This window comes from Schistocerca piceifrons, chromosome 4, assembly GCF_021461385.2.
Source record: "Schistocerca piceifrons isolate TAMUIC-IGC-003096 chromosome 4, iqSchPice1.1, whole genome shotgun sequence".
Lineage (NCBI taxonomy): Eukaryota > Metazoa > Arthropoda > Insecta > Orthoptera > Acrididae > Schistocerca > Schistocerca piceifrons.
Window position 1 is genome coordinate 387,400,297 of NC_060141.1, and position 13,808 is coordinate 387,414,104.

At 36.9% G+C, this 13,808-nt stretch overlaps 1 protein-coding gene across 2 annotated transcripts in view; it reads right to left on the reverse strand.

Annotated features, from left to right (window-relative positions):
- Window positions 1-2,348: 2,348 nt before the first annotated feature.
- Window positions 2,349-13,808, reverse strand: part of LOC124794864 (protein arginine N-methyltransferase 5) — a 90,557-nt gene continuing 79,097 nt past the window's right edge. For both annotated transcript variants that reach the window (XM_047258540.1, XM_047258539.1), the window contains exon 11: window positions 2,349-3,525. In XM_047258540.1, coding sequence (XP_047114496.1) covers window positions 3,373-3,525 — 153 coding nt within the window. In that variant the 3' untranslated portion in view covers window positions 2,349-3,372. The remainder of the gene's footprint in view (window positions 3,526-13,808) is intronic.

Sequence of the window (13,808 nt, forward strand, 5' to 3'; positions counted from 1 at the left end):
GGAAGCAAAGGTACCCAGGGAAGGAAGAACAATGGGCCACAATAGCTTGGGGCCCCATGTGCACCACACACAAAGTCAGGAAAGAGCAGTCACTCAACCACAAAATCCATGTTTTCTCACCTCCCACCTAACTGTCATAGTACTTAATAGTGGATCCTGATGCAGTTTGGAATTCCTGTGTGATGGTCTGGAGAGATGTCTGCTTATTACATGTTACGACCCTCTTCAACTGTCGGCAGTCTCTGTCAGTCAACAGACTCGGTCGGCCTGTACGCTTTTGTGCTGTACATGTCCCTACACGTTTCCACTTTACTATTACATCGGAAACAGTGAACCTAGGGGTGTTTAAGAGTGTGGAAATCTCGCGTACGGACGTATGACACCCAATCACCTGGACATTTTCGAAGTCCACGAGTTCTGCGGAGCGCCCATTCTGCTCTCTCACTATGTCTAATGACTACTGAGGTTGCTGATATGGAGTACCTGGCAGTAGGTAGCAGCACAATGCACCTAATATGAAAAACGTATGTTTTTGGGGGTGTCCAGATACTTTTGATCACAGTGTATGAAGTCAGGTTTTAGACAGACAGACAGTGCTATTGTCACATTGAATGCTTCGAACATTAGTCATCCAAGTAACCTCTTACCAGAAACATTCACATATAGAGCATGCAGGCAATCATGGAAGGGTGGCACATCAGTCACATCCATGTGTGGATTTTCCCCTGTGCTGTGAGACCTCTGAAGATCTGCACCTACATGTTCAACAGAACACTTCCCTTAGGATTTATCACACTGCTAAAAGAGTGACACAATCTTCACATTTCTGCGAGGAGTGTCTCCAGCAACATGCCCGAGGTCAACTTCAATTTAGTAGTTGAGGTTACGATCGAAAGTTTTTCTGGTGCCTCCAAAAGTCCCAACACAATCTTTTTTACCAATATTTTTCCCCAATGATCTAAACCACAGGTGACTGCACTCAGCCTTGTCTTTGGCTTCAAAATACTGGTGACTTCACATTCACTAACTGACAGTTATGTACTAGTTCAGACATTCCCCTCTCATGATTACTGCCTAGCAAAAAGACCTTTTTAACCCCTCTGCCTATTACAAGTCTTAATGTGCTTGCACTTTTTTGCCTACCTCGTCTGAGTGTCCCTCAGTTCTTAGGGAGGCTGACTATTTGTCCATTCTACAGAACAGTGACAACAGCTGGAAACAGTACTGTCTTTAGAATCATGGAGGGATAGGTACAATTACTACAGCACTACCAATTGGCCACATTTCCATGCAAGATGATTGCTTCACAGTAGTCAATGTCAAAAAGGAATAGACTATCTTCACAATTTCAGTCCCTATCACTATTCTCTGATCGTTTTCACACTTGTCCATTGTGATCCCATTTATTAGTTTACGCAGTTTATTTAGTCTACACAGATTATTTATCTATAACTGATAAAAAAATTGTTAATTACACAAATTTTGCAGTTTATTCAATAACAGAAACTGACATGTTGCTGAAGTAGTATGTGTGGGATATTTAAATGTTACTTAACTACCTGATGTTAAGTCAGTAACTTTTTTCTGCAACAGTTTATGTTTCTCGTCATGATTTACCCAGCATTGTAGCCACACAAGCACAAATAAAATGAACAAGTCCTTTAGTAAAATACAGTAAAGCAGTTATTTTAATCCTTTAAGCTGAAACTCAGATTTGGCTGAATTAATGTAAGACCGAATAAATGTTTTGTTTTCCCAAGGCCTGTTAATGTAGGCTTTGCTGAAATTGTGTGAAACTCTCTCTAAACCTGTTGGTCTAAGTGAACGAAGGCTGAGAAGAACGAGTTCAACCAGGCAAAGCAGTACAACTGGAAAAGATCACGATGCTAAAATTCTTAAAGATTCGGTTAGCAACACAGCTTTCACTACACAATGGCATATATATGGGTGAAGTAATGCCAGAAATTGTGAAACAGAATATATCATCAAGATCAAGTAGTAAGGAAACACAGTAACTCAAGGAATTTTGCATGTGCAGTGAATATTTTCTGCTAAATAAATCTTACTTTAAAGAAAAATGAGAGTTATATGAAGTTTCAAAAATTTTCTTACTGACAAGAAAGACAGGTTTGTATTAACTCCTTGAGAGTAACTTCCATGGTACCAGGAGTTGCAGAGGGCAAAAATTTTAAGTGAAGATAAAGATTGACACACATACAACAAGTAATTGAGGACACTAGGAGTAAAAGCTTCTCTGAAGGAAAGGAAATCACGATGGACCACATCAAAACAAATACTTATTTCACTGCTTTCAATGAAGTTTATTCTAAATTTTATTAATTCGGAATTTGAAATTTATCTTGCTGTTGATCACTGGCTCCTTTCAAAAATACCGGATACAACTATGAAAACTAAAATCAAGTTTTACCATATTTCATAAAATAAACAACACTGAAAGACAAATATCACATGGCGCTCTTTACAGTAAGATGGCCTAAACATAATTATTCACAATTCAATGTTAAAGAACGCAGAACACAACCTAGTAGGTCCATGACACAAACAGCTTTTTCCTATGTCAAAACATAAAACTCACTGAGTACCTTTTAATTTTTTAAAAAAGGAGGAAAAGGTATTTTATTTAATCACCGCATCACATATTTTGCTTTCACAGAAAGATACACAAGTCTGAAATTGGTCATTTCATTGGCAGGAGCAACTACTGTTGCATTCCATTACATGAGGTAATACACTATATGGCGCTGTGTGAAACTGAAAGATTAACAAAACAAAAACCTTGACAGAATGAGAACAGAACAACTGCAATTTATGAAATTGCATGTTTGTGAGCAAATAATAGTACTAAGAAAGCACACAGTTACACAATAAATCCTTTGCATAAAAGACAACATCAGGACACACATCTGTACACTTTGTCACATTACAATAAAAGAAAAATGTACCAATATCACAGACACCCATTAAAATAAAAGTGCACCAATATTCTGAATGTTGCGAAAATTGTGTGGCTCGAATTATGTTTCTTCAAGCAGTTGGTACTAGAGTTCCAGCTGCTTCTCTGACTTACAAAAATAAAAATATTTCAGTAGAATGGCAGACACATTGTAATACACTCGACAAACTGAATTTATGAAGTGCAAATGAATCTTCTTTTTTTAACTTCTTGTATCTGTTGCAATACATCACTGTTTTTGAACATTAATAACCCTGTTTAACCCCACATTTATTAATGTAGAATCAATAGTTTCTCTTTAAAATGTAGAAGGTTCTGATAATTTCAGCTTACAGATCGAAAACTTCGGGATCATCTTACTGCCCAGATATACAGTATGGAGACTGTTGCATTCCTCTTCACAGACCTATAGTATATGACCTTCCATTTGGGTTATGCACTGGTCCAGGTGTTGGTTTTGTAACACACCATTCATACCACACACTTTTCTTGTTGGATAATCTCCAAAAATGGACTTCCAGTTGTTCACCAGCTCGGAGGTGCACCGGTTCCTGCATATTTATTTTGAAAAAAAAAAAAAAAATAATTTTTTTTAGTCACTTCTTATATAGATCCACAATTATAACAACAAAAACTACATTATGCAATTACAGAAGCACAAGTAAAGATAACCTTCAATATTATAAATACACATAAAATGTCAACTTATTTCTTCATATTTAGGAATAGTTTCTTACATCCTTCAATTGCAGAAGCCCAAAAAGTAGTAACTAAATTATGTCATATCCTTAACATTCTCCTTACTGTCCCTCGTGAAATAAAATTTCAGAGTGACGTATGGACAAAACTGCAACTGTCAAAATTCCACATTTACAGCAACAAACATGACTTAGTTGAGTTCTTAGAACTTTCAGTGAACAGACTTATGGAATGGCAATGCGACAAAAAGTACTCCACAATTTCTTGCAAAACTTGAAATGATTAGTATGCTGCAAGAGCTTTTTCTGGGGTGACATAATTAAGTCACAGCTATGCTGCCACAAAAGTAAGCCTTTATCACTTATCAACTTTAAGTCACAGATTTCCATTCATTTATTTATTTATTTTGCTGCTTCAGGTTTCACATGAGTGGACAGGTGTTGCAGAAACATAGTTAAATGGAGGAGGAGGAGAAAGAGGGAGAGGGGATGGGCTATATACTGATACCACAACTGAAAATGAGAAGCTATAAATCAATGGGAAGACTGTCATTTCAACACAATTACTGGGATGACAGACTTATTCCTTCACTTTGAGATAAAAGAAATCTTAGCACTAAAACAGTGGAAGGGATCTACTCACATCTTTCATCTTTTATTTACACAATATAAAATCAGTTTTTAACATCTTTCCACCAAACTGCTTTACTCTTCCCTCATTTCTTCTTCTTTCGACAAAAGTGGGCAGCAATTTGCTTAATTCTCCTGGTTTCACAGAACTTTCATGAAATATTGATGCAACAGCAGGAGGGATCAACTCCTTTTTACAATATTAATGTTCTCATAATTACAAATATATTCAATCACATTTTGTTTTCATCAGTTGCTGCCTTGAATAATTATGTATGCACTGTTAGATAGGTTTCCCCTACAATGGGCATTGCAATGTAATTTATCAGCCAAATCCTTTTCCCACCAATAATACAAATTTTAAATTATGTCTTATTAACTTGGTCTTACTAGAGAACAGATATTGCATCTTCTGGAGAACTCAAGATACTGAATTAGAAACTGGCTTATTGGATTCAGCTGGTGATTGTCTGTGAGAGACAACTTATGAAGATAAGAGTTGTTACTGTCAGCAGATGATCTAATCTCAGTTCTTGTCACAAGCCTCAGGAGCAGCATTGCCAGGCATCCCATATTTCCTGGGACATCTTGTATTTCTGGCATAATTTTAAATGTCCCGCCAGGACAGGCTCTGCCTCTTATTTCAACTGTGTTTGATTATTATTGTGAAATCTTTCACGGTACAGCTAAAAAGTACCTATTATCTATGCACGTACCAAATGAAGATACAACTAGCTTGGCTATCGGTCTATGATAGCATCGGGCAGGGCCGATCTTCACAGATTCCCACCCTCTCATGTGACGCTGCACGTTTCTGTTTGCCTTTATCCGTTTTTGTTTTACATTCTTCTATTTGTTTATTACTCATCTTACTTTCTTTCTACAATTTTTGTTTAACATTTTTGTTCATGTGCTAACTCTTTTAAATGCTATGTCAATGCATATTAACAATAGTGGACAGATTTTTTTAAATTTCATTCTTGATTGTCATTCTATTCTTAAGTTTGTGAAATCTGAGCTGTTGAATGTGTTATGCTTGTGATTTATTTCTAAAACTATAGACACAATGAGTGATTTAAGTGACAGTGACACAGATAATTCTTCTAGAAGTGGTGGAATACCTGCTATGAAAGCCAATAGATTTACTAAGTACAATCCGATCTGGGAAAATAGGTATTCCCGGTTAAGGCAAGTACACGAAAACTCATACAACGCGTTTTGTTGCCTGTGCAATAAAGAATTCTCGTGTGCTGATGAAAAACAACAAGCATCTACTAAATCTCAAATTCAACAGAGCATCAAGTACTTTGTCTAAATATGTGTCGAAGCTTGAACCATTTGCCTCAGAGACGAACAAAATTACTGGAGAACTTGCTTCTGTTTATCACATGGTAGATAATTCTCTTAGTTACAATATTATGATTTGTTCACACAAATTATTACCTGTGTTTGTAATGATTCAAAAATCGCTCAATGTTTTAGCTGCTGAAGAACAAAAGCAGAGGTCACTGTATGCAGAGTACTGTTCAAAGAATCTGTTAAAAATATTTTAAAGACCATCCAAGGAAAAAATCTATACTAATCTACATCAACAAATGCAAGTAATTAAAAAAAGAAAAATGATTCCAATTTGCTTACAATTCTATGATTATGATACTGGAGTGGTAAACAGTCTACTGGAATTTGTAGACTGTAACAAAAAATGTGCATAATAAGTTTCTCAGTTTAATACAGACACACCAGAGAAGAATGGATTGTCTTTAAAAAAGTTTTGGCACCCACCACTAATGTAAACTTCGGCAGAAACCATTCCATTTATACACTTCTTTTAGCTGAAAATGATAAAATTGTCAAAACTGGTTGGCCGTCCATATTCTCCACAATGCTACAAAATACAGTAGTGATAAACTGGAAGTGAATGTAGAAAGTTTGATACTGAAAATATGCAGACACATCAATAGATCTGTGAAACGAAGAGCAGACATTTAACTCCAATTTGCAATGAAAGAGATGCAATGGGAAGAAATAATAAAACATATTGCCATAAGAGTTTTATATCTTGGTCCTGCTGTCGAAAGACTGTTAAAAATAAATATGGCCTGCACTAAAATCTCATTTTCTGGCATCCCACAATGAATGTCCTCAGCTGTTAGAGAAGTTAATCGCATGAAAAGAAGACAACATAAAAACTTCAGTGTATTTGTCGTTTCTGCATAAGATTATGTTTTCAGTAGAAACAACAATGAAGAAGACGGAATCAGGTTCTCTCTCTGTAACTAAGAGGCATGCTGAAATGCACGGGATTTGCAAAAAAATTTAGCAAAGAATATCAGCCAACTACTTCAGAAGTAAGACAAGAGAAATAACTGGTGAATTAAGCACTAACGTTTTTCTACACTTCTACATCAATTTTGTAAGATATCTGTAACCACGATACGATTTATCAGACGATGACATCCTTTTGCAAGATGCTGTTGTATCACCAATAATTTACAGCCATTTTCAAAAACCTGTGGAACTTTTAAGGGTCGATCAATGGAACACTGACTCCTTATACGAAGAATTTCAAATAATCAAAAGCAGCGTGAACTTGGCACAGTTGTTTGTGACAAAATAAGAGTGTGATTGAGAAATGGAAGAAAATTGTGGATCCCAAAAAGTTCACATCTTATCATTCATCTTTAGTATTCCAAGTTCCAATTGCTTCGTAGAAAGGGTTTTTCACACATGGCATTAAAATGGACTGATGCACAAAATAAATGTACCCTGAATTTGATAAAAAAATGGATTAGTGATTGTTTTCAACTACGATTATAAGTGTATTGGACTTTTTAAATATGTAAAATCAAGCAAACGTGCTTTAAAACTTACACATTCTTCATTAAAATAAATAATGGCCCATAAATTACAAAAATAATTCCGTTTTTCATTTGTTCTGGGCAAAAAAATGGAATCCCCCCTCAAACTGATCATTTGTCGCTTTCAGGGTATTAAAAAAAAAAAAAAAATCTGGTAACACTACTCAGGAGTCAGCTGTGGCAACAGTGAGATGGCAGTCAAGAGATGGAACAGAATGGAAGGCTATTAACATACTATACTGTCACCTGGAAAAAGGATTGCTTTAAATGTCCTGAATGAAAGAGGATGATTCACTGCATATCCTTGTCACCAAGCAGATAACACCATTACCAGTTCCTTCTGGCCTTTTTTTTTTTTTTTTTTTTTTTTTAAATTAATCAATGCTGCATATCATATAAAACACAAAGACCATTTCTGGAATGAAATCAACACCACTAGGATTGTATAACTGGAGGAATTGGAGGCAATGACATATATGCTAGAGATGATTCTTGTGCTACCAGCGTTTGTTTGAATGACTTTTGGTTGCATTTTTGACGCCTAATTTTAATCAGGGACAACATGATGACAGAAAGATTCTGTGAACTTACCAGATTCCCTCACTATGATGATTAGTCATCCTAATCCAAAACCATTCCTGCTAATACGTTTGATCTAATTTATGAAATATGAAACACATTTTTGCAAAACTAACTCTGCTGTTACGGTCCCTATGAAAATACGACGACTGATCACATTAATGTGACCACCTGTCAAAAGCCTGGTAAACCTCATTTTGCCGCAAAACCTCCAGCGCCATGGTCTGATGCTCCAGGTTTCTTGGTAGAGGATCAATAGCATGAACAGTCCAACAGATTCTTGATTGGTTTTAAATACGGGGAGTATGGCAGTCAGGGGAGTAGGGCAAACTCATTCTGGTACACACTGAACCATGCACATACACTACAAGCTGTGTTACACATTGCATTGTCCTGCTGGTAGACGCCATTGTGCTGAGAAAAAACGAACTGCATGTTGAGATGGACATGGCTCTCATGAATATATGCATATTTGTGTTGATCATTGGGCCTTACAGAATGACATGATCACCCAGGGAATAACATGAAAACATTCTACGGACCATACGCTCCCTTCTCTGGCATGGACCTTTCTGATGAGTGTTGCTGTGTTTGCTTTCAGATATTTCATGCCATACACGCCTGTGGTCATCTATCTCGTTGTTGTTGTTGTTGTTGTTGTCTTCAGTCCTGAGACTGGTTTGATGCAGCTCTCCATGCTACTCCATCCTGTGCAAGCTTTTTCATCTCCCAGTACCTACTGCAACCTACATCCTTCTGAATCTGCTTAGTGTATTGATCTCTTGGTCTCCTTCTACGATTTTTACCCTCCACCTTGCCCTCCAATACTAAATTGATGATCCCTTGATGCCTCAGAACATGTCCTACCAACCGATCCCTTCTTCTGGTCAAGTTGTGTCACAAACTACTCTTCTCCCCAATCCTATTCAATACTTCCTCATTAGTTATGTGATCTACCCATCTAATCTTCAGCATTCTTCTGTACCACCACAGTTCAAAAGCTTCTATTCTCTTCCTGTCCAAACTATTTATCGTACATGTTTCGCTTCCATACATGGCTACACTCCATACAAATGCTTTCAGAAATGACTTCCTGACACTTAAATCTATACTTGATGTTAACAAATTTCTCTTCTTCAGAAACGCTTTCCTTGCCATTGCCAGTCTACATTTTATATCCTCTCTACTTCGACCATCATCAGTTATTTTACTCCCTAAATAGCAAAACTCCTCTACTACTTTAAGTGCCTCATTTCCTAATCTAATTCCCTCAGCATCACCCGACTTAATTAGACTACATTCCATTATCCTTGTTTTGCTTTTGTTGATGTTCATCTTATATCCTCCTTTCAAGACACTGTCCATTCCATTCAACTGCTCTTCCAAGTCCCTTGCTGTCTCTGACAGAATTTAAAATGTCATCGGCGAACCTCAAAGTTTTTATTTCTTCTCCATGAATTTTAATACCTATTCCAAATTTTTCTTTTGTTTCCTGTACTGCTTGCTCAATATACAGATTGAACAACATCGGGGAGAGGCTACAACCCTGTCTTACTCCCTTCCCAACCACTGCTTCCCTTTCATGTCCCTCGACTCTTATAACTGCCATCTGGTTTCTGCACAAATTGTAAATAGCCTTTCGCTCCCTGTATTTTACCACTGCCACCTTCAGAATTTGAAAGAGAGTATTCCAGATAGCATTGTCAAAAGCTTTCTCTAAGTCTACAAATGCTAGAAACGTAGGTTTGCCTTTCCTTCATCTTTCTTCTAAGATAAGTCGTAAGGTCAGTATTGCCTCACGTGTTCCAGTGTTTCTACGGAATCCAAACTGATCTTCCCCGAGGTTGGCTTCTACCAATTTTTCCATTCTTCTGTAAAGAATTCGTGTTAGTATTTTGCAGCTGTGACTTATTAAACTGATAGTTCGGTAATTTTCACATCTGTCAACACCTGCTTTATTTGGGATTGGAATTATTATATTCTTCTTGAAGTCTGAGGATATTTCGCCTGTTTCATACATCTTGCTCACCAGATGGTAGAGTTTTGTCAGGACTGGCTCTCCCAAGGCCGTCAGTAGATCCAATGGAATGTTGTCTACTCCGGGGGCCTTGTTTCAACTCAGGTCTTTCAGTGCTCTGTCAAACTCTTCACGCCGTATCATATCTCCCATTTCATCTTCATCTACATCCTCTTCCATTTCCGTAATATTGTCCTTAAGTACATCGCCCTTGTATAGACCCTCTATATACTCCTTCCACCTTTCTGCTTTCCCTTCTTTGCTTAGAACTGGGTTTCCATCTGAGCTCTTGATACTCATACAAGTCGTTCTCTTATCTCCAAAGGTCTCTTTAATTTTCCTGTAGGCAGTATCTATCTTACCCCTAGTGAGATAGGCCTCTACATCCTTACATTTGTCCTCTAGCCATCCCTGCTTAGCCATTTTGCACTTCCTGTCGATCTCATTTTTGAGACGTTTGTATTCCTTTTTGCCTGCTTCATTTACTGCATTTTTATATTTTCTCCTTTCATCAATTAAATTCAATATTTCTTCTGTTACCCAAGGATTTCTACTAGCCCTCGTCTTTTTACCTACTTGATCCTCTGCTGCCTTCACTACTTCATCCCTCAAAGCTACCCATTCTTCTTCTACTGTATTTCTTTCCCCCATTCCTGTCAATTGTTCCCTTATGCTCTCCTTGAAACTCTGTACAACCTCTGGTTCTTTCAGTTTATCCAGGTCCCATCTCCTTAAATTCCCACCTTTTTGCAGTTTCTTCGGTTTGAATCTACTCATGGACAATGAAATGTGATTCATGATTCCGATGCAGCATAAAACATGATTCATCTGAAAAGGCCACCTGTTGCCACTCAGTGGACGTTTTCCTAAAACAGGTTACGGTGAGATAAATGTACTAACCGACCTTTGATCACATGGAATGACCAAGTCCCAAGTTCAAGACCCAAAACCCAGAAATCAACTACCAAATCCACATATATAAACACTTAATGTAATTATTATTATGATGATGATGATGATGATGATTATGGATTTCTTAAAAACATAAGCAGTGATAAACAATTATTTGTACTTTATTTTTGAAATATATGTTTCAAAGACGATTTTGCACAAATAGATTGATATATGACAGCATTTTCATAGCTACATGTTGTTAGAGGTAACTCTTTGTCCTTGGGCAGTTCATAGTATGAGTTTGAAGTGAGAGTTTGGAGTACAAGTTGTGTGTGTTAGCATGATTGTTGATTTTAATTTGTAGTGTAAAGTGAAATAACTGAAAATATATCAATTCAACAACAGAAACTCCACCCGTCTTCACATTTTTTAGCAAAATGAAGCCGAGCATCCTCTACACCAGTATATAAAGTTGCATTTCAAAATGGACTATGAGCCAAAAACTTTCAACAACGAAGAACAATAAAATATAAGTATTAGGAGAACTGTTCATTCAGATTATACCATTGCTACTTGTCTCCGGAGTGTGTCACTGCCTCAGCATGCCAAGTGTTGCGAAAATGTGGATAATACACACCCAAATTTAAAAGTACTTCAAAATTAATATATTGACTTTTGGCTACAAGAGGGTGGCGCCGTCCGGGATTTTCTGAAAGTGAAATATGAATACTGTGTTGGGCTATTTTTCTTGTTGCACATTAAAAGAACATATATTGAGAAAATTTTTTGTGAGCGATCAGCCAAATATGAAGCACATCAACAAAACAGGAGTTTGCAATCAAGAAGAAGAAGAAGAAGAAGAAGAAGAAGAAAGATAGAAAATGAGGTCAACATTTAACAACAAAGTTAAGCACTGGAAATATTTTCTTTTAGTGGTAAAGTGTTTCGTTGAATAATCATTAACAATGACAATCACTGAAAAAGAATCTGAAACAGTGTGGACTAATACAGACATGGGTGACTTACGTAGCACTGTGAAACAAGAACAAAAAATTTTATTGATTAAGTAGTAGAACAGAAAAAAAGACGGCAACAAATCATGTAAATTAGTAAAACAAGATGATAATAACGACAGATATACCAGGTTGGCATCGTCAATAAAAATGAGTAACGATAATACGGATCAATTAATAAAAATGAATAATAATAAGCATCAGTTTGCAAAAATCAATAATGAAATTGAAAATCATAAACAAGGAAGTAAGAACAAGTTGATAAAATTCAATCATTCAACAGCAGCATTATTTGATTGTATCGGTAAAAAGACAGCTCAAATAAATGATATCAATCAAAAAACTGATAGATTAGCTGTTCAAGTAGTGAGTCCAAAATGAAAGAAATTGAACTTAAATTCAATACTGAAGTCAAAAATGTAGAAAATGACATCACTGAAGATGGGGGTGCGGAATGCTTTTGAAAAAGTGCACGAGGGAATAAGAACTGTTGACAAAAATGTAAATAGTCAAATTTCGGCTTTGGAAATATAGTGTTGACTGGCACTTGTTGAAAGCAGTTTCGTTGAAAAGGTGAAAACAGTAAATAATAAATTTGTTGAAAACGTAAAATTCAGTAACGCATTAAGTTGGTCTAATCAGTATACTATTGATGACACAACCTATGCACATTCTGAGAAAGAATTTTTAGATAGATTTTGGTTGAGACTGAACGAGCTGAATAACAAGTTAATTTCTCGATGGACCAAGTTCCAGGGAAGCGCGTATTACCTGGGAAGCTTTGGGAAAAATCAGATTAAAAAATTAGCTCATTTGAGCAAACCTCTTGGTGAACTCACCCAGATTGATGCTTTAAAAAGGAGGTTTGCAGCTGAGCTGTAGAAACAAAATGTTTTCTACCATAAGTAACTATGTAGTTACTGTTTAACATGAACTTTTGTGCAAACAGTTGAAATCTGGTAACATTATTTTTGTTTATGCTGTGTTACTTCTCTACACTTTGTAATTAGTCATGATTTGTACATTATTATGTTCTTTCATGGAAAGTAAATAGCTTTGCTTTACAGTGTTATTTGTCAATGTTCAGAGAAAAGTTTTAGCTAAATAATAATTTGAAATGCAAAAGTACAAACCTCAGTCAGTTCCCGGGCAGTTATTCAGTTCACAACATAACTTTCTTTGCAGTATAATGACCTACCGTTGCTGTCTCTCTCTGCAAAATGTCACAATACCAGTGTGCTAAGTGCTGTAAAAATGTGACCAGTTGCACACATTTAAATGTACTTCAAAACTAACAAATCTACTTTGGGCTACAAGGGTGGTGACTGTCAGAACATCTAGTTGCTGTATGTGTGTGCAAATCCCAGCCTTCGTCGCCAATGAACAGTAATCACCATGTGTGCATGGACCAGTGACCTGCTGCAGAGGCCATATGCAGCAACATTCGCTTAATGGTCATTGAGGAGACACTGTTGGTAGCTCCTTGACTCATCTGGGCAGTCAGTTACTCAACAGTTGCCTGTCTATTTGCCCACCCACATCTCCACGCGATTCGTTCACCCTTGTCATCTATAAGGCCCTTGGTGCACCTTTGTGCTAATTTAGGATAGTGCCATTTTACTACGCACAGACTTAGCAGTTTTGGAAATGTTTCCCTCCTTGGCCCGAAAGCCAATGATAGTGCCGTTTTGGACATCAGATAAACCACTCCATTTCCGCATTACGACAACTGCACTGTTTTCTGCATCCTCCCTCAACATGTTTTATGTATTCTCCATTGCTCTGACAGGCATCTGCTATTTAAGTGGATGCTGTACATTGACATCGAAAATAGGCAGTGATCACATTAATGTGACAGGATGTGTATTATAAATGATGAACAGCTACTTCCAACTAAGGTGCAGGATTACCCAGTTTATGCCGAACAAACTTGACCAATAGGCAGGCAAATTTTGGGCGACTTCAAAAGTGGCAACCAAGAGCATTTACAATACCTTCCCACACCTTAATAATGAAAATGTTGAATCAGACAAACACCCATTGGTAGAGTGAGTCATCCTTGCCTTATGGAATGTGACAACACAAACTCCTTCACAGTCCTTCAGCTTGTCAAGAAACTTCAACAGAAGAAAAAATTGTTAGAGG